Raw genomic sequence first — 22026 nt, 5'->3', positions numbered from 1 at the left:
AGCGTAATACTCCCTCTGTCCCATAATTATAGTCCGGTATGCCAAAATGGCAGTACAGAAATGACAGACGAAGAGGCAGATGGAAAGCACAATTTGTACTGATCCTTGAGTAGTTAAGTTGTATGACTCATTCCCTTGTTTCATGTTCTTCTTCTGTATACACCAATGTCACAGTTTGAATATCGGGCAATTATTTTGAGACAACAAACAAAGGTGTACCGGACAATAATTATGGGACAGAGGGAGTATTAAGTTTTTCCCCTCCTCCTACGACCATCCAGCGCACAGACCTCTGTTTTCTCAGCTCACCGCGTTGAAAGATCGGCGTCCTTGCGTCTGGCTAAACACAAACTGTTCCGACCTCCGTAGTGGAATGGTTAACACAGCGCGCTACGACGCCAGGGTCCACGGGTTCGAATTCCCGGTCTGGGCATAGGGTGTTCTTTGTGAATGTCCCTACATCATATCTACACTCATCGTTGCGATTAGCCTAAAGTGGCAGAAAAGCAACGTAAAATAACATAATTCAATCTATCCTTTCGCGGGTGTTGTTATTTCCGGGTCGCGCTCAATATTTTCGCGTTTACTGCGTTCGTGGTTATTCCATCATTCTTGAACTTGTGTTCAAAGTCGCTTCAGAAGTCAACGGAAACAGATTTTTTGAAACAAAGCAGTGCATATGTCTGTTTCACAACGCCAATATTCATACTTTTTAGAGTTGGATTATTTTCTGGCTGTTATGCATTTGCAGCCTGGGAGCGAGTCATTACTCCTAGCGCCACCAATCAACAAGCGAGCCGATGACGTCATCTCAACGTAGTACCTATCGCTAACCCTCTTGTTCAAACTCTACGCGCCTACTAGGCTCGCTGGCTAGATTCGTGCAGTCAGGTGGAGATGCTCCGAATTAATCTACCTTATAAACTCACAAGGTATACTTGCTACTGGTTCGTTTAAAAAAATGACAACGAATGATGCAATTAAAAAATATATATCACCAGTTGTGAAATGCCGATACGAGCACAGAAATTCCCACAATCCTGAATTGACTTTTCAGGTGACTTTGACACTGTATCACCTTTTCTTTTACTCCTTGTTTTGCAGTCATCATAGGAGTCATGGTCAGAGATCCCAGGTTTGAACTCTGGGCAAGGCATTGATATATCATTGTATTTATCCCCTCATGTATTCCAGCTGTTCATCATGAGATTAACCCAAGAGGTAGAAAAGACAACCTAACCACCCTTCCCAGACATACCGCCGGTCCGTCTCCCTGGAATACAGCGGCAGCGCCAGGATTAGTCATCTAGATATGTTGAGGGGCTGCAGGATGAAATTTTGGGGGATGCGATGCAGTGGCGGCTCGTGGTCTGACTTTATGAGTGTGCACTTCAGACTCGTGTCTAGAAGAAGTGTTACCAACCCTCTCAAACACTCGCACCCGTTTTTGCGTGCATAATGCTGCTAAATGTATTGGCAACCCAAGTTATAACCACCTTTCACTGAAAATGAGGCTATGAGAGAATTTTATTTCATGAAAAATATCAAAAATATTAATATATATAAATTGGAAATACTTCGGTGAATTTTCCGTCGATCACGAGAAGAGCGATGTTATTGGGTATAGATAATTCAACACGCGATAACCTGACAAAATCTGTATTAAAATAGAAATACCGATCTACAATATTCAATATTATTGTCGATTGCAAAATATTTAGTAAAAATTGTCTCCTTCGCTCCACTGATAATAGTGAGCAACATTTGGATACATCAAACAAGCAGGGCCAGGCAATTATCCGGGGCGCCAAATCGAGGATCCTCCTTGATTAGAGGCAAATCCTAACCGTGGCTATTTGTTTCTTTGTTTGAGTTATTTTTTTAAGCTCCACTTTATGCACAGAAAAGCAAGTAGAGACGACCTACAGTTTAAAGTGGGATCCGAACCACTATGTGCCTCCACCGTGTCCGTGTCTATTTGTTCTAAAAAGAGTTGGATTCATTGTTGACAAGAATTAATTGAAGTTACTGCTGAATAACTTAATAAGTATATTGCAAAATCATGAAGCAGTTTAAACTAGGAGATTTTTGTTGTTTTGATGTCATTATGTAGGTATTAATTAAACACATACCTACAATAAACGTGTTCTTGAACAGTATTAAAGTATTTTTAAAATATGGCTATTATTTTTCGTCATTACAACCGTAAATATATAACATGGTTATGATTTATATTGGAAGAAGGTGGAAAGTAGGGGCCGCCAAAATTCTACCTCGCTCGGGTGAAACTTTTATCTCGAGCCACTCCTGCAAACAAGGTAGCAGATCCAACGACCACATGCAGAAAATCAGTTGTAATTTATCTAGCAGTTGTTTACTTCTAATGACCGACAGATGCAAGCGAAATCAAGAGAATAATAAATATTAAAGAAAATAACAGTACTCACGACTCCACCCACTTCACACTGCCATCTTCGTACTTCAAACTTTTCCTTTCCCTTCCGCCGTATCCGTATTATTATTATTGCAGTCGCTGCCCTCCAAAAATTGAACAACGTTAAATATTACGTCTCTGCTTTCACTATGTACAGTTTACTGTTAAACGCTACTTTGCAAACTCACAGATTATCTTCACATGGCCAAACTTTGCTCTGATTGGCTGTTCCACAGAATCTAGTCGAAGAAAGTCAGTAGCAATTAGAACATGTCCTATTCGTCAAAACCAGTCAAGCAGTCAGCCAGGCGGCCATGATTTCTACCTAGAAAGTCAGTTCAGCGCCAACTAGGGCATTCCTACTAGATATCCAGTTCCGTGTGAGAGGGACTTAAGCAAAGACAATGCAAGACATTGTCTATAGCACGCGTTTCGCTTTCAGTTGGCCCCCACCCTTTCGTCTTTCTTGCCCCTGTCATGCTTGGAACAGTGTTGCCGAAGATACCGTAGAAATTCCCTTTTCGAAAAAAATCCCTCGATTTACGACGATGTGGGGGTTGCCTAGACTCCGCTAATCGATCTCGAATGGAAAGGGATTGCAACACTGCTGTATCGTGAACACAACGCTAGCAGTGTGCGTGAAGTCCATAATACCGCGATCTATAACAGCAAATCCCTTCTCTTTTCTTGCGTGCTGCAAACAGCGGCCAACGAGCACCAGGCGACTTGTGTTCCGAGCGAACGTATCTCAGCGACAGGCGCTGGTAATGCGAAGCCGATAGGGCGATTGGGATTCGGAACGTTTGATATTTTGAAGGAGATAGTTTCCAGTGAATAAGTGTAATAAAAATTAATTGCATTGCAGATTTACTTGGGTGTGCACGTGCAAATGTGCGAATAGGAAGAAGCCGCTACTGATGCGATGTTGAAAATAAAGAAAGAAATGAAACATGCATACCTACTAAATCAAATACTAATAAAGTTTTAGTAGGCATCTATGTTAATATGTCAATGAAACTGAAGAATACCAGCGACTTGTTTCATTTTTGCTTGATTTTAGCACAAGAATGACATGTTTAGAATTTGAAAGGAACAAGCTTGTTCAAGGGATGCCAATGACATACATGGACTACCTGAGGATCCCCCCCCCCCCCCAGGGAGAGGCAAGAACAGCGGCCTCACTTCAATATCTATCATTCGGTGCTCAATGTGACCACATGGCATAATATGACACTATAATCGCAATCCCTGGCGCCGCCCCCTCTGGAATAGAAATAGTATGTGTGTTCGTTGAAAAATTTCCAGTCGGTGCGAAATTCCAGTAACTACTCTTGAAGCACCGTATAAATACATAATCCACACCCACCAACCAGGTGCCAAAAATTAACCACCAGTGGAGGATATCACCCTAGAAATACTGAAAACACAATCTGAAAGTTCCAATGTCAATATCATGAACTAACTAAATGAAACACCAACAACGACTTACTCTTTTGTTTTCTTCTTTTCTAGGGATGGGAGCAGCATGTTCAGCACCCTCCAGCTTCTACGCCTTGAACTGGAGCTGAGACCGACGACGCCCCTTCGATGTCGACCGCAATCGGACGGACAGACGGTCAGTCAGCGAGCGTGCATGCTTGGACACGTGAAGTCATCGTCGCGAGCAACCATTGGGCAGGCCTTCGTGTTTTCGGCTCCCAACAACCAGAACATCCTGCCCTGTGCTGAGAGGTTGATGCAGTTCGCTGATAAGGAGCCTGCCACGTATCAAGGTAAATGGAACGGGTTCATTGGCGGTATCTATGATGACATTGACGATACAACTGCGTATCCACCTGATTTTTATTGCGTATGACTGTACAGTCCCCGACAAAATGGATCTAGAGTTCAGATAAAAAACAATATAGAAAAGTAAAGTCGGAACAATGGACGCCCACAGGGTGGGACAAAGGGAGGCAGATGCCCCCACTGGATTTTCGAAACGTGATAATATTTACAGACTGTAGCACTGACAGATGTTTATTTTTAAAATCAACATTTTAATAAATTGCTAATTTTTCATGCAGTGTTCATACTTAACATACAATTTGCGAATTCTTGCGGTAAATGAGGTCAAATTTTCAGAATACGCCACTCATATCCGTAATTGCGAACCAAGTTAACCATATCCTGTCCATGGGCGGAGTTTGAGCTTTTGCTTTGGGGGGGGGGGGGGCAGACTGTGGGAGAAGCATATGATGTACCTGAGGGTTATTGAATATCCCCTAGTTTATAAGGGGTCCGGAGGCCTTTCCCCGGAAATAAAAAAAAAATAATTTAAAACACCGAGTTTTAAGTCTTTTAGATTTGAAAAATGTTAAATTTCCTCGCTTAAGTAAACAAACATTAATTAGTATATTGGTTGTCAGTTTTAAAAGAAGCAAAACAGTACGATTATTGCATTTTGCATTTCATTATTTGTTTATTGATACAATACTCATAATTCTTGAAAAAACTTACGGTACAATAGTAAGCTTCAGAAATTTTAGAAAAATTAAACTGAAAAGTTCTTTTGATGACTCAGCAGTAACTGTTGACTCAACACAAAGTCATTTTACGTCTTTCTTTCTTCAAACTGTACACATCAATCAAATCGTCTAAGGCCCGCTATTGAGGCGCAATTACCGCACATGCCATCATGCCAAACTAACTTAATCATGTGTTCTTTAAGTTGGGGGGCCAGGTACCTCCTGGCCCCTCCAGAGCTCCGCCTATGACCCTGTCCCATCTTTCTCTGAAGCAAGCGAACGGAAACAAGTCTCTGCGCAAGTAGTGACGGGAGACGGCTCCACCAATGAACACGTGAGAGGGAATGGGATTGTGTTGAGGGGAGGAAAGCGACTGCAGTTACCAGCCTTCGCAGCAGCGTGTACTGCTTCGCTCTGCCCACTAGCTCGACACCCTCCCCTTCTCAGCCGCTGTGCGCGCCGTTGCTCCAAAGATTTTCGGGGCAGATTGTAGTGTTTTTGAAGCAACTGTGTAAGCAACAGATTCGAAGTCTGTTTCGCTCTGTGTTAGTTTAATAATTCCAAATTAGCCCGTCAATAATATATTTGCCGCCGAAACCATTGTAGCCCCATCAGCTCCTCCCTACGTACGACAGTGCTATTGCTGTCTCATTCAAACTCACCACGATTTGATCTAACTGCTGGCATTGAATCGGTCACTGCCTTGTCACAAAGCTTTTTGAACATTAAACGTGTGCGAAAAGATGATAAAACGTTTACCACTCTGTCGCCTAAAGCAATAAAAGACGAATTAAAGCAGCAACCGATTGTTTTTAAAGCGTTAATTCTTTGTGTTATCAACTATGATCCTGTGTCGCCACTTCACTTGTACCTTTGCATGCAGTGCAGTCTTAGGAATGTCGGGAAACAATCACAAAAAGGTCATTGCATTCAGAATCAAAATATTATGCCTCACAGAAACAATATCGAACTCTATTTCTGTGCTTGTCATGTATGTTACGGTTTGATTTGATCGGGGGCAATGTACACAGATTATGACGTAGCAAAACCATAACCTGATGCATTGAAAATTTTCAGTCTCGTAGAGCTTCTCATTTGAGCTAGTAAGTTAGGATAAAGTTGTTGTGCAAGATCAATGACATCGGAAGTTATGCCAGGTATCGTATACATCATTATTCTTTGTTTATTTACCCTGACTTGTTTTCAAAGTATCGCGAGCCATGAATAAGCCAATGCTTGCCTAATATAGACATTATCACGCTTAGAAATGTATAATTTATATGACGTCGGTTCAGAATTCAAGTGAAACTATTCCTCGTCCTTTTTCCAGTCCCCACGCGCATTTACACGAAGGAATATTTGTGAGACAATATCAGTGGCGTGCCCAAGGGGGTGGTCATAACCCCCCTTGTCAAAGCCAGGAAAATGACAAAATGAGGGCTGGCTTTTAAAAACAAATTTACGTAACCCCCTTTTCGAAAATCTGGGCACGCCACTGATCAATATCAACATCTCTTGATATGAATTGTGCACTAAATCTATTTTAATTCATATCAATCAATGAAATGTGAAAAAAATTTCCTAAACCAAGTTTACTTTAGGCTACCATGCTACTTCGTCAGCAGTGACGGCGCCAAAAGGGGATAGGACCGTCTGACCGTTGCGAAAGTTTGTGCTGTGACAAGCTGTATTCGTTTATACACTATCACTGGCGTACGCAGGGAGGGGGGAGCTGATGGGGCTACAGCCCCTCCAGAAATTTTGAGAGTATCAAACTTTTCAAATGAATATCCGTTAAGAACTTGAAAAAAATGAGAGGTGCAAGTGCAATCCCGCCTCCCCCCTGAGATGACCTCCGATTACAATTTTGTCTTCGAAAACAATTTTAATAGTAAAAAGCTCCAAATATATCGTACGCCAGTGTATGTATATATTTCGAGACTCGAATCGAGACAGAAATTTGTATTTCGAGACTGAGAAGGGTGTGTTTACAAATCGAGACGAGACTAAAAGTATGCCAAGTTCTCGTCAAGATATCATTCCTATTAGAAATAAATGCCTCATAAGAAAGACTTGAAATCGTTAGAAATCTCTTATACAAACATAATGTATAAAAACAGGAGAGCGTCTCGACGCTTTCAGCAATTTACGGAACCTGACCTGAGCGACAGCCCGGAAGCTAGAAGACGAAAACACAGAGGTTGGCGGTAATGAGCGAATCATGATTATTGATTCGGGGCAACGACCGTCATCTCTATCTCCGAAGCATTTCTCGTCGGCGCTGTGCGCCAACTTCACAAGAACCATCATGTCGCCTTGAGCAAGCCTATATGTCACTCCCTCCCCCCCCTTCTTATAACTAGGAATACGGTACTGAGAAAATCCAGTTAAGAAAATTTATCTCGTATCCCATTTACCTGTTTTCAGTTGTTTCCAGTGACCACAACGTCTGCCGTTTTTACCTCCTGGTCCCAGCCTTTGTATAAATGATGCAAGATTTGTCAAACATCAATGTTCCCTTAAAAACAGTTGCAAGTCGATTTCAAGCACTTGCCAGTTGTTAAAGCGGCAGGTGCAAACATTGCAAGTTCTTAGTAGCATCACAGATAAGAATGCAAAGAAACACTGGTGGTAAAATAGATTACTACATAGGAAGAAAAATTAATCGTAAATACAGTGCACTTACGTTAAAATCTTACCTGGTTAATCTGACTCCCCATTTGGCCCATTGTGTGTGTTATCCAACATCAGTTCTTTCGATTTCGTGAATGATTTGACATTTTGCAGCATTAAGGGTTGCGAACAGCTGGGATTTTCATATTAGTGATTTGTCCTCTTATTTTCAAGTTATATTACACTAAAAAACACAGTAAAAGTGCAACATTTATGTTCCAAGTCATAAAAGTTCCCGCTACACCCTCGAAAGAAAAATAAAGTGGATTATCCCCCAGGGTTGCCAACACATATTCGGATTACGTATTTCTACATCAAACTTGATTCTCCCTGCTAACTGTAGGTGGCAGTATTATAGTTGTGTCCTTGCGCTTCAGACAGGCACCTGTTCTCCCCAGTGGCGGCGATCGGGGGGGGGGGAGTTCCCCCCACTTTTTGCCCCTGCACTATGGCTTCTTAATGATAAACCTTGTCTACCAAGATTAAGTCAACGGTCCTTGCCCCCTTCCCGTTTTGGCACCCAATCGCCGCTATTGGTTCTCCCTTTTAAATACATGGGGAATTCTATGTTGGACGTGCTGTTATTACATTAAATTGTACATTTACTTTGATTTTAACCTGAGCAATTACATTGCAACACACAATAGGTGCTTTAAAACTAGGATTTAAAATATTATCCTTGACAACAGAAAAGATACCATAACTTTTTTAAAAAAAGTACTTGTTTACATCACTTGGATTTTTCGCAATTTAAGTACTTTATTGTTGTGAATTGTTGTGCTAAAGAATAATACATAATAATTCCATACATCTGTACTTTTATTTTCATGGTTGTTGTTAATAATTTTTTTTCACACACTTTTCGAATGATTCCCTGTTTTATAAACAGTAATTGTTAAAAAAGTCTTATCTCCTGTTTCACCTCTCAAAACCACTAGGTGCTCATATTTAGATGGATTATAATTTTTAAAGTTTTATAAAAAAGGGGGAGGAAATTGCAAGGGGAAAATATCAGCTTAATTCAATAAGAGCACATCATAACATTAAATTATTGGAAAGGGCATGGTAAATGACACTGAATACATTTTCTTGATTGTTTCTCCGATTCTGACAACCACTGTTGAATTATACATACTCACAACCAGAAATAACATAAAACAAAGTGTAGAATCTAAATTTTTGTAGTGAATACCCACAACAGCTGTGAGTGAGCCAAATTACACCAAGTTAATGCTTTTTGTGTGTAAACATATGCTATATAGTCTGTTCGAACTTCCCTATCATTGATTTATTTATTTATTTTCTTTCACTTTTCTGCCACTTTTGGCTAATCACAAAGATGAGGATGAGTGATTATATGATGCAATGATGAAGGGACACTCACAAAGACACTCATGCCCAGGCCAGGATTCGAACTCAAGACTCCTGGCATAGCACACTGTGCTAATCACTCCACCATGGTGGTCAACGCTACTCTACCGTTGTGCTTTAATATACTAATTCTTAGCTTCACAGGAATGTCATTTTGGAAACTTATAACTTGGTACATTATCTAAAAGGTTTATAAAATGCTTTTTTATTATCCATTCAGACAAGAAACTCTTCGCCTTGATTTTAAAAAATGTTTGAATAGCACACTGCATAGCTCTCCAATGTCCTCCAATAGAAACCAAAGGACTGGCAAAATTCTCAAAGAACACAAAGACCTTGAAGAATGACAGTGATGTTAGCTCTCAAATGTCTGGAAGCCTATTTAGAACACACCTGATTGAGATCGCATGAAAATTTTCTTCGTCTGTAGACATCTTAACTATAAATTAATAATTCAAAGAAGATATGTACATCACTTCATCAAACTTTAGAATTACTTTTCATTCTTTCATGCATTATTACTTATTTCTTAAACATTTCTGAACTATAGTGGTACTTGTATCAATATTTCATGTTTCACTTATCAGTTTAATGTTAATCTTGGAACTGAATTCAGAAAAATATCTAATTTGGAAATATTACTTAAAGCTGATGTTATACTCTTCTAACAATTGATTCACATTTTCCTCATGTGTTTCAGATACCAAGGCTAGTGAAGCATTGTCGAAGGAGTGTGAGGCGTGTGAAAATGTAATTCCCATGAGCGACTTGCTCATAACGTCCACTGCTCATCCAGATATCAAAAGCCAGGTAATGCAAAAATTAAAAAGTTTCCTTGCATGATGATTAACACTACATCCATTGTCTTATTTTATTTTATAATAAAAGAATGCATATACTGAACCTAAACTGCTCAATATATTATTATTATGTATTGAAAAAATCCTTTGCATTCATCTTGGGGTTGTATTTTGCAAAGTTCATTCTTATTCACTATTTAATATTATATGGAGCACATTTCATCTTATGTCGACTTTTGATTCAGGAAATGAAAAATGCTGTAATATGTTAATATATTGAAAAAAACACTTACTCTATCTGTGAAACTAATTATCAAAAATTAATTAATTTCCATGCAGATAATGTTAATACTTGTTTCAAGTTTATGACTAAGTTGTGACTTCTTCCGAAACTTCTTGTTCATATCATCAGTGTCAATAATTTGGGTGTTTGAATAATAAATTTCATTTATTATCTTGATTTGTTTTTTCATGTCCATTGGCTATGATGACATGAATGAAAAGTTAGTGAAGGCCTCTCCGATGGCACAGTGGTAGCATCATTGCCTTCTAATCAAGGGGTCCCTGGTTCAATACCTGGTGGATCCCACTCTAAACTGTAGGGCCAGTCCCGATTAGCCTTACCGTGCATAAAATAAACTTAAAACACCAAATCAATTAATCAATCAATGAATAGTTAGTGACATTATTTCGTAAGTGCAATATTGAAATGTGCAATATGGACAGGAAATATGACTGATATTTGTCTTTTCTCCTCAGAAACTTGATGCCACTGCCCTTCATTTTGCCTGTACATTGCCAAATGCTGTTCCATTAATTCAAAAGCTGTGTTCAAGTGGCTGTGATGTCAATCATCAAAATGCTGATGGGCAAACTCCACTACATATATTGTTAATGGGTAAGTTGCAACTAGAAATTTACTTTCAACTCTTCCTCATCATATATGCTCTTACTTGCACAACTGTGGTGATAACTTTCGGCACACACTATTTTTGTTGACTATCACATTCTTACACATTGCTGCCTATACAACCCCTAGCGTCATAGCATGCTGTGCTAACCACTCTGTTATGGAGGTTGACACAAGACTCTCAGACAGTAATTCTTGTCTCAAGAAATCTCAGAAAGTTCTGTCTCGATTTTGTCTCTCCAAGTCTTGATGTTTCTGGACACTCAATGGTTATAAATTTTGACAATATTCACTACATATTTATAAACAGAACATTGATTGAATATGATAGTTTTTCTTTTCTGAGCTTTACACTAATGTATAAGTGCCAAGAGTTTCTGGATTTGACACCTACTTTCAACTGTGGGTTTAGTACCAATTAGGATTCTACTGTAAACTGTAGGTCTAATCCTGATTAGGATTCTACTTTAAACTGTAGGTCTAGTCCTGATTAGGATTCTACTTCAAACTGTAGGTCTAGTCCTGATTAGGATTCTACTTCAAACTGTAGGTCTAGTCCTGATTAGGATTCTACTCCAAACTGTAGGTCTAGTCCTGATTAGGATTCTACTTTAAACTGTAGGTCTAGTCCTGATTAGGATTCTACTTCAAACTGTAGGTCTAGTCCTGATTAGGATTCTACTTTAAACTGTAGGTCTAGTCCTGATTAGGATTCTACTTTAAACTGTAGGTCTAGTCCTGATTAGGATTCTACTTCAAACTGTAGGTCTAGTCCAAATTAGGATTCTACTTTAAACTGTAGGTCTAGTCCTGATTAGGATTCTACTTTAAACTGTAGGTCTAGTCCTGATTAGGATTCTACTTCAAACTGTAGGTCTAGTCCTGATTAGGATTCTACTTCAAACTGTAGGTCTAGTCCAAATTAGGATTCTACTTTAAACTGTAGGTCTAGTCCCAATTAGGATTGTAGTTTAAACTGTAGGTCTAGTCCCAATTTACCTACCGAGCATCAAGTAGTAAGTAAGTAATGTTTTGCAATACTCATCATGACATTAATGAATTTATTACTTTGAGAAAATTTCATCATAGGGAGCATTGCATATATTTACACAAAAAAAGCAATGCATGTCGGTATGTTACAAACTAACAAAATTACTGAAAAGTGACCTTTGTCACATTACTTCCCAATCCAGTTGGTCATAGAGTAGAAGTGTTCTGGCAACTTGCATATATCACAGTAGAAATTGATTCTGGAACGTTATCTGCAGATATCAGAAATAAAAATTTGATGTGATTCAATACAGCATTCATGTACTGTATTAACATTGCTCATTTGTGGTGTGAATCACGATTAATTTTCAGTTTAACGTTATTTAGGAGACAAATTTTAACTTTGAATATGATTCATCATACCAGAACAATCCAAAATGGCACGAGGTTGGCTTTTACATGATATATTATCAGTTAATGGTTCAAATTTATTTTAATATTTACCTTGGTCCTTGAACTTTTTCTTCATGTGGGTCTCTGAAGAAAATTAATTTACACTAATGTTCTACAGAATAATGTACAAACTCTAAACCCAATACAATGGATAATAGTTTTTCTTGTATGCTTGTTTTGCTTGCATTATAGAGTTATTTATTTTAATATAATATAAGTTGTTCATGTTCAAAGGATTATGTGGGACAAACAGCAAGGAAAATGGCAATAAGATGGCACGAACACGATTTGGACATTATAAATCTAAACCCAAGAACAGGTTTGTCAACTCATATCATCGAAGAGAAGCATTTGATTAAAAAGAGAAGGGTTTTAAAAAGATTAACGGGAAACACAGCATTGAATGTCTGGGAAGCTTCGTTCATTGCAGAAGAACACTGGAATAAATTAAATAAAGAAAATGGTAACATAGATCCAGTATGGAGTTTTCTTTTTCACAAATGGAGTAAGCCACCATCTTTAAAATTTAATGTAACAGAAAAAAACCAAAAGAGACTTTGTGAAAACAATGATGAATTTGAATTACCTGATGATATTTGGGATTCATAATTTAAAAAAAATCTGAAATAAAAATAAAACAGACTGCTTTTTCACAGCTAAGTTGCTATATTACAACAATGTAACATTGACAACATCCATTATATAAGGGATTCTTTTTGTTTAAAAAATTACTAACCATTGTTATAACTGTATCTTTAGTCAAAATGAAAATAAATGTCTGATGAAAGGAGCGTGTGTCCTCCTGAAACGTCACAAAGAAAAACTGTTTTCTTATGGTTGTAATAACCAATACAATGGAACCTTGATTTTATAAATACGGGGAAACTAGTACTCACTTATCCACGAAACTGTTTTTACTTCTTCGTTCTATTAATTTCAGTGGCTGCTGCCACTTGCTGTACTGTTGCTTGGGAAACATGTTGAAAAACATTTGAATTGTTGGAAAATGTAAAATCTGAGTTCTTGATGATTCAAAGCAGAAAAATGTAAAAGCAGGGAACACATAATTGGGTATATGACTACTGGAGAGAAAAGATACAGGGCAAATTATACATGAAATTGACTTGGTTAGACAGAAACACAATGTCAATGTAGACAAATGGTCTCTTTTTACCTTGTAGATGAGATATCTCAGGTTCGATAGTGGTGATGGGACTCAGAAAGCTGACCAATTGTCACTCAATGAAAAGCCTTTTGGTAAATTTTGGTCCTCAAAGAGCTGTTGTGTCACAGAATTTACTCCTTTACATAATTATTAACTTTAGTTAACTCATAGCCTTGCAGTGTCAAACAGTACAACTAACTTCAAACCCACATTTTGTGCAGTAAAGTTCAAAGAAACATGCACTAAAATTGTCCATCCATCATATTCATCCACTTAATTTAGTGTGACAAAATGTTCTAGAAATCGAACACTTCCCTCGGCACAAATTCACTCGGTGTAAGTTCACAGGATATAAAAGAAATTGAAAATGACAATGAACAATGTGTACACATATCTATTGAACATGGCTATGCTTGCATTTTATATAAGTATTTCCATCTTATTTTGATGTTGAGACCACAAAGATTGAATACAGTGGAACCTCGATTTTACGTTTTTCAGGGAAACAACCTGCAAGAACTTAAAATGCTGGAAAATGTAAAATTGAGGTAAATTTTATAACATTTTGCTACGTTGGGACCATGAAGATTGAATGTATAATGCAGGAAAATGTAAAACCCAGGAATGTAAAATCGGGGGTTTCACTGTATATGATGCAGGAAAATGTTCTATCCAGGAAGATAAAAACTGCAGTTGTACTGCATTTACCTTTGTTCATGCGATTCCTGTTTTGATATTTCTGTTAATATCATTTTTTTTTCTTTACAGGTGATGTTATTAAGAACTGGGACAATCTAATAGAAGCTGTGAAATTGTTAATCAGTTTAAAAATAGAATTATCTATTCCGGACAATGAGGGTAATACTCCGTTGCTATATAGCAAGAACTTGCTTAAAGCTGGTGCATTTGAAAAAGCCACAGAGCTCAGTAGACTCCTTCTGGAAGCTGGAAGCAACCCAAATGTTGTGAATGCCGAAGGACGAAGTTTGCTTACGTACAGTGTGAATTACCTCGATGATAGTGTCTCGCTAACACGTCTTCTGTTGAACTATGGTGCATCTGTCTGGAATGCCGTGGAAGGAGACAAGGATCAGTCTGCATTTACGTGGTTCCTGCGAGCCGTGATATATCGGAGGAAGGTCGAAAACTGCTCGGAAACGCTCGCACTTCTCTCGCAGATAATGGGCGAATGTCCTAAGCGCATGCATAGTCACGTGCTGAGAACTATGTTTCGTCACGTGAAGTGCTACAAGATACTAGGGCCCGTGTTCTACCAGCTGAAGCTTAGCATGATGAAGTATTGGACGCAACCGCACGACCTCCAGTATATATGTTGGAGAGCTGTTCGGAAATCCCTCGGTTCTAGGCGAATAATGTCGGGGGCACAACAGCTGGGACTCCCACGGCAAATGGAAAAGTATCTTCTTATGGAATGAGGACCTCTACGGACATTTGTTTCGTTTTATTCACCACCGATAATCTAGCTCTCCAATGTAATGTTGTAAATAGTTTCGTTATCCCTTATGTAGAACTCAAAAAAAAAAAAAAAACTTTCAATGCTTAAATTTGGCCCTTTGCTTTCTCCAAGAAAATCTTGTTGTTTCGAATAGTGTAGCGTAACTGTCCTTTACTGCCCTGGGCTGTGACACCATGAAACATGTGTTCATTTTTTCAGCTGTCGTCGACAGATGAAGAGGACTTACTTTTTGTTTTATAGTGTTGAAAAATACCGTTGCTATGCTGAGCTTAGTACATGTGAACTACGACCTGCCGTAGATTTTTTGTAGGCATGCTAGAGAAGTGCAGTGTGTGTGAGTGTGAGTGTTTGCTTTCGAGACCAAAATATGTATGTGTAGTTAGAATGTATCATACATTCCCAAGAAACCTGCAGTTAGATATAGAAAGGTTCTGTGATGTGTATTAGGCTTCCAGTTCTGTCAACTGCCAATTTTCTTCCAAAGTATTAAAGTTGCGAAGAGGTGACAGCCAGCTAGGAGAGTAATCGTGCAGTATTGTAAGTTTACACATATATATATATATATATTTGGTAAAAAATTTAAATGCTAAAGTATGAGTTTGCAATTTCCTGACTTTAGATCAAAAAATCAAGTTTTGATTCAAGTTTATATTTCAATTATTTTCTTTCAAGTCAAACTGTTGGTGAAAATTAACGTTGGAAGTTGTTCCAAACTTGAATCAAAGTATGATTTACCATAGTAAAATACCGACGTAATTTTCTTTCCAGTGTTGCTTGAAAGACAAACTAGGGCTGCTGAGTGCATCCAAAAGTTGCAATTGTATTTTAAGAGCTAAAAATAGTATTAAATGTACCGACATTGTAATATAAATAGTAAAATTCAATATCTAGCTTACTGTAGTGAAAAATTGAAAGCAAAGAGCAGTTAGCTTGATTCGGTATTAGTTTTACTCATAATAGATACAAAAGAAGATAAAGCTAATAGTAAATACCCTCTGTGCTTGACTTAAGTTTGTTTCCACATCAGATGTGGACGTATTATTGGCTAGCCGTTTAGTGTTACAAGTGTACAGTAGGCGTATACTTTTACAACTCTATTGGGAATATGTCAAATATAATGATAATACATGAACTTTTTAAAAAAAATTACAGTGTAATATGTATAGGCATGAAGAAAACTATAGCAGCTCTAAATTTACACTATGCTCCACCTGTAATAACAATATCAGTGCACTGTAATTCCGTGAAGGGAAGGCACCTTCTCCCACTGTAGTTTTTCTCTCAACGTAAATGTTTCCCCCAACACCTCTGCTGCTTACTGGCCTTCAGGTGTAGTGTGCAAACTGATTGCTTTACAGTAATGTTCAAATCTTAACAGGTACTAAAAGTTCCAAAATTTCCTTACTTTAAAACATGGCCATCCAAACTATACTCTACAACCCACATTCAACCTGCCAAAGTATTTTTTTATGTGGTCTGCCTTAGTACTTAAAAAAAAAGTTCTTCACACATGAGATTATGATTTGAACACTGCAGAACTAGAACTAAATATCAAGTAATTGTAGCATGTATGCTTTTATGCTTTCGTGAGTGATTTCTAAACTTTCTCCAACATAATTTCAATGACCCCAATAAACACATGTCGCAGTAACTTGTATTAATTAAATTTTTTCTCAACATTAGCCATTACTTTTACTCAAAGTGCAAAACTGAAATTACTAAAAAATAAGACTTGCTATTTTATGTGCTATAGAAACCAAATTAATTTCCCATATACATACATCTCATATTCAACATGATTATAATCACATATTCTTCAGGTTACACTATATCCTTCCTGTATTATCAGGCCTATAAAAATGCATAATCAAAGTTTCATTATTTTCCCTCCATTTTATCTGACATTAAGTTTTATGTACTACTAAGAAGTTCTTTACACTATTAGGCATAACCAGACATAAAAGTGTATTGCACAGAGATTTTTACTCTTATGTTGAACATTGAAATATATACTATATTTTTCATTAAGTGTTGAGTGATGAAAAATAATAAAATCCAGCACTAAGCAGCCCTATAATAATAATAATATTTAACCTGTAAGTGTATGTACAATATATGTATTTTTAAAAAAAGTTGACAGTATAATAAGAGTTTGAAATGCTTTGTTGTAAAGAGAAGAGTATATTGGCTATGGAACGATTGAAGATAGCATACTACGTGGTTCCTAAGTTGTGAAAAAAAGGAAAAGAAATGCTGACCCTTCTTGCACGGTGATATACCTTTTCTTAAAAACCTTTTTTTCTTTTATGTTGAGGTAATACATGGAAGTTATACCATACGTGTGTGATAGAATATTTGAGAGTTTGTTTTCCCCTCAGTAGATATAGTTAAGCCCCCTCCCAATAGAATATAACAGGGTCACTCGTAAATCATGCCTGAATGGTTTTTCAAACTGAAATTATGTACATAGAGACTTAAGTATGATCAATCATTGTGTGTGAACTTTTGGAAGATACTGCATTGTTTGTTATTTATCAGTCATTGTTTGGTTCTTGCATGGCAGAAATGTTGAGAGTGAAAGAATACTTATATATTACAAGTCACGTTAAGAGCTTTTGATAAGTTACAGATGTTTTGTTACAATGTAATAATACCCCTATGTTTCTGTAATCTTCCTTTCTGGTAGTCCTTGTTTATGTAATACCATAAGGTAACAATGGAGTACTTAGGAAATCTAATATGCACTGTGTTCTTTGACTGGGGAAAATGGAAAACAGTACTTACAGCGTCCACGACTCATATTTTGCATTTTTTTCCTATTATCCCCGGTCAACTGTTGACTATTTGTTCTTACAGCTATAATACTATCACCCCAACTATAATCTTAGTCTCACTGTCCCAATTTCTAGATTTGCAACTTTTCTTGTTGTGTTCTAACAAACACGTTAATTCCCATCACGTTCTCGACCTACCCACAGTAACATTGCAACCAATTCTAATTGGAACCATCTAATTACCAGACAGACTATAAAAAGTAATGAATGTTGGTCTGTAATTTTTTATGTAAATGTAAACCCAAGATAAACCCGCTTGGAAATTATTTCACTAATACAGCAGTTGAATGCCATCATTTTTGGCCCGGGATGTTTCCCCATTGATCAGGAGTATTAATTAGTAATAAGGCAGCATAGATTATGATATTGTATTCTAGAACACATAAGGTATCATTCTTGAATACTATCTTCAGAAGATGGTACAACACTCAATAATGTGAATGCCCACAGGAAAGACTGAGGCTATTGCAAAGTCTGGTCAAGACCAGCTTCCCACATCCTTCATATAGCCCTGATTTGGCACCACCTGTTTAGGACAATGACTGTAATGAATGTAATGTAATGTTGTAATATGTCTGTAATGTTACAGATGATATTAAACTCAAAATTGGATTTCATGCTTCTTGAGTATTTTTTCACCAGACGAATAAAGAAATTACGGACCAACAACGCATAACTTTTTGAAGACTCTTGTAACTTCATATTGTATCAACCCCACTGTCCAGTCTCATTAACCTTAATTTTTATTGGTGGATGTTAGATTGTGATTTTCAAAAGAAAAATCACTTATTCTCAGGGAATCTTTAACATCCACTTGTGAATCTAGTCGTATGAAGAAGTGCATTTACTCATTTACCTGTGTGAGAAGTGGATTGCATAACAGTAAGGCTGGGGGGTGTATTTACAAGTATGGTAATTTAGGGACTTTCTTTCCCCACCTTACGACAAATTGAGAGAGAACGGTCTGTGTAAATAACAATTTCGTTACTGTGCATAGTAGTTGCTTATTCTGGTAGTAAGACCTCAAGATGACTTGTTGATATGGCATGACGGAGGGATATATGTGACTCACTTTCTTTGTTGATTTTTTCAATGCAATTTGGGCTCTATGAAAACAAAGGGCCTTTTCGAATTCACCTCTCCAATTCATCATTCCAACACCATCATTTGCACTAATCTATTTGGCTGTATACTGCAAGCAATGATTATAAACAATTGGCACTTGCATTTTCAATCAACATATGACTGAAATATTACTGGAAAGAAGTGCACATGGCACCTTCCTTCTTTTCCTGTTTATACAGGATTTGGTGAAGAAAAAAGCCATGCACCGAATGTCTTCAAATATTGTGAAAATACTGAGACATGGTTCAATTGATGAGAATATTGACAGTGATCTGATTCCAGCGAGTATATTTCTCGCCGGATAGGGGCCAAACAAAAATGTGTTAGTGTGATATCTGAAAAACACTGACATATTTCTAACAAATATCTAAGAGAACATATGAACTATGAGTGTAGCTTTACTCAATTGAACATTATTCCTTTAAACAAAGTAAATATTCATTAAAAATTAGGGCTGAGCCGATACCGATATATCGGTAGAGGTTGGAATTCTTCTACCGATACCAACCGATACTTTCCGGCATTTTGGTCTTGCACACGACACTTTCGCAGATTCTAATTATCCTAGAAGTTATGCAAAATTAATACTTCCTTTTTATTTTGCACGAAAAACTATATTTTGTGATTACATAATATCTATTTTAATATTCTGATGCAATTCTTGAATATTCTAAAGTAAATGTCTTGGTAAATTCATGCATGTAATTGGAGAAGAAAATGTACACACCAATATTGATCAATATTTTGAAGAAATTTTTATTATTGCAATTTTCAAGTATCGGTATCGGTGGGAATCGGTAAGAATATCGGTACCGGTTCAGCCCTATTAAAAATAGTTAATTACATAAATATTGAAAAAGGTTCTGTTAGGGCTAAGCCGAACCTTTGGACTGCACTAACAGTCATTTTCGAAAATTCTTCCTCTCTTGAAAAACCAATGCAGTATTCCAAAATCTGAAAATTTACATGGTTACACTTACAATTTCTTCTAGATCATTCAAGTCAATCTTCATGTAATTTCCTTTCACCGTTGTCTAGGTTTCTGTGGTAGAAAATAGGTTTATGGTGCCGTGATACTATTACAGATATCTAGAAAACAGTAATATTGACCTGAATGCTGAAATTAAAAACACACATAAATTTTCAGATTCTCAAACATCATAACACTTTTGAAACGGGGGAACTTTCACAACTTTGCTGGTGCAGGGTAAAAGTCAAACGTGGCCTGAAAATCCCTAGTACAGTTGTACCTGCATCTTTTTGCAAATATACAGTTCAAGCTTCAAAAAATTGAAGGGCATAAAATAGGCATGTTTGCATTGGCTATGCCCCAGAGTAACAATATTAGGTTTCGAAGTTTTCAACTTATTGTGCAAGTTGAATAAACCAGTGTTATGTAATTAGATGTCACACGGTAGCTCTATCATTATACCATAACAACAAAACCATTATTTTGCCTATTATTGAAGTGAATTAACATATCACTTGCCTCATATCATAAATGAAACTGCCATATTATTTAGAAGAATATGCAACGCAATGATGCCTGTCCCCAATCTTTCTTGCTTGATTTACAAACAATGCAGTATCTTCAGAGTCTGATTAATTCAGTGTGTAGATGAAGTGTGTAGTGGAGTTTTTCTGATGTTAGGAACTCGCCGTGAATACGGCGATCGAGAATTACTACGTGTCTCACTGTTAAATAGTAACGTTAGACTTTTGTTCAGCATGTTGGATATTAGTGTTTCAAAACTTTTTCCTGTAAGTTTGTACAAATTTAGCAATTATGTTTTCTTTTGAGGTATGATGTGTAAAATAATAAAAAATGGAACAAGTACACCTGTGACACATTTGTGGAGACTGATTAAACTCGCCATTATTCATGTTTTATTTATTTATGTTCTGGAAATAAATGTAAGTACCTACCCTAGTAAAAAGTGTTTTTGATTACCCTACATATCCTCCCCTTTTTGTACCCTCAAACCTTGCTTATGGTTGCAGGACTGGCTTAAGGGCTGCACGAGCCTAGGGTGCAACCCTCCGTAGGGGCATCAAAACGAGGCGACCCCTTTGAGTGACACCAAAACATTATTTCTGATTACATAAATGTGGACATTTGTGTTTTAAAAAGAGTTGGAAATTTCTAGACAAGAACTAGTTTATATTACTGCTGCATGACATAATAAGTATATTGCAAAATCATGTAGCAATTTAAGCTGTTACTGTTCTTTTGATGTCATTATGTAGGTATTAAATAAGCACATACCTACAATACACACATTCTTTAACAGTAAGCTCTTGAAGTATTTAGAAAATATAAGGCTAGTATGTTTCATTGTAGAGTTTTTTTAAGTCCACTTTATGCACAGAAAGGCTAATCGGGACTGGACCTACAGTTTAAACTGGGACCCAAACCACTACGTACCCTCACCAGGTATCAAACCTGGGACCCCTTCATTACAAGGTGACAACACTACAATTATGCCATCAGGAAGGCCCTATTATTTTTCGTAATTAAAACTGTAAATACACATGGTCACTTTTATTAGTGGTGTGCGGGGTCCCGAAAAGTCGGAACCGGGATCGGAAAAAAGAATCCTATCCAGATCCCGACTTCCCAACTTCCTGACTTTTCAGGATCCCGAGCATTCGGAAAATACCGAATTGTCATTTTAAAAAGTCGTTAATTCTCGACGTTTTTTGCATTGTAAGTGTCTGGAAGTTATCGGAAATTGTTAGTTTTTATTCCAGAAATGCAAAAACAATCACTTAAGATAAAAATGACACGTAGAATTTGAGATTTCCTTAGCTTCGGGAAATTTTAAACATTTCCCATCCCGAAAATTTCCCGACTTGCAAATTTTTCCCATCCCAAATGGCAGGATTTAAAAAAATTTCCATCCCGACCAAAAAAATTCTGTCCCGCACACCCCTACTTTTGTTTATTGGAGGAAGGTTAAAAGTGAGGGGAGGGAAGGGGTGTCAATAATCCACCTTTCCTGGTTGAAAGTGTTATCTTGAGCTGATCCTGTATGGTTTCATGGAACCTTGAGCCTGTCTAAACTTTATTTTTTTAAATAGTGTTACCATTCTGAAGAACCACTAGGAGAATATACATGTTTTCTACGTATTTGAAATATTTTCATGGTACCACAAACCTTGAGTTTGTTTTTGTTACGTCTGCTTTATGCACAGAAAGGCTAATTGGGACTGAGCCTGTAGTTTATAGTGTATTCCTCCATCAAGTATCAAACCCAGGACCCCTCAATTACAAAGCAATGACATTA

At 37.3% G+C, this 22026-nt stretch overlaps 1 protein-coding gene across 2 annotated transcripts in view; it reads left to right on the top strand.

The window, feature by feature from the left end:
* Positions 1-20670, top strand: part of LOC145992237 (ankyrin repeat and SOCS box protein 6-like) — a 97210-nt gene extending 76540 nt beyond the window's left edge. For both annotated transcript variants that reach the window (XM_083128577.1, XM_083128578.1), the window contains exons 2-5: positions 3947-4206; positions 9686-9795; positions 10545-10683; positions 14072-20670. In XM_083128577.1, the coding sequence (XP_082984703.1) occupies positions 3947-4206; positions 9686-9795; positions 10545-10683; positions 14072-14739 (1177 nt within the window). In that variant the 3' untranslated portion in view covers positions 14740-20670. The remainder of the gene's footprint in view (positions 1-3946; positions 4207-9685; positions 9796-10544; positions 10684-14071) is intronic.
* The last annotated feature ends 1356 nt before the right edge of the window (positions 20671-22026 follow it).

The sequence above is a fragment of the Lepisma saccharinum genome, chromosome 9, assembly GCF_977018435.1.
Source record: "Lepisma saccharinum chromosome 9, izLepSacc3.1, whole genome shotgun sequence".
Taxonomy (NCBI): Eukaryota; Metazoa; Arthropoda; class Insecta; order Zygentoma; family Lepismatidae; genus Lepisma; species Lepisma saccharinum.
Note: the sequence above shows the minus strand (reverse complement) of the source record. Positions and strands in the feature narration are given on the sequence as shown.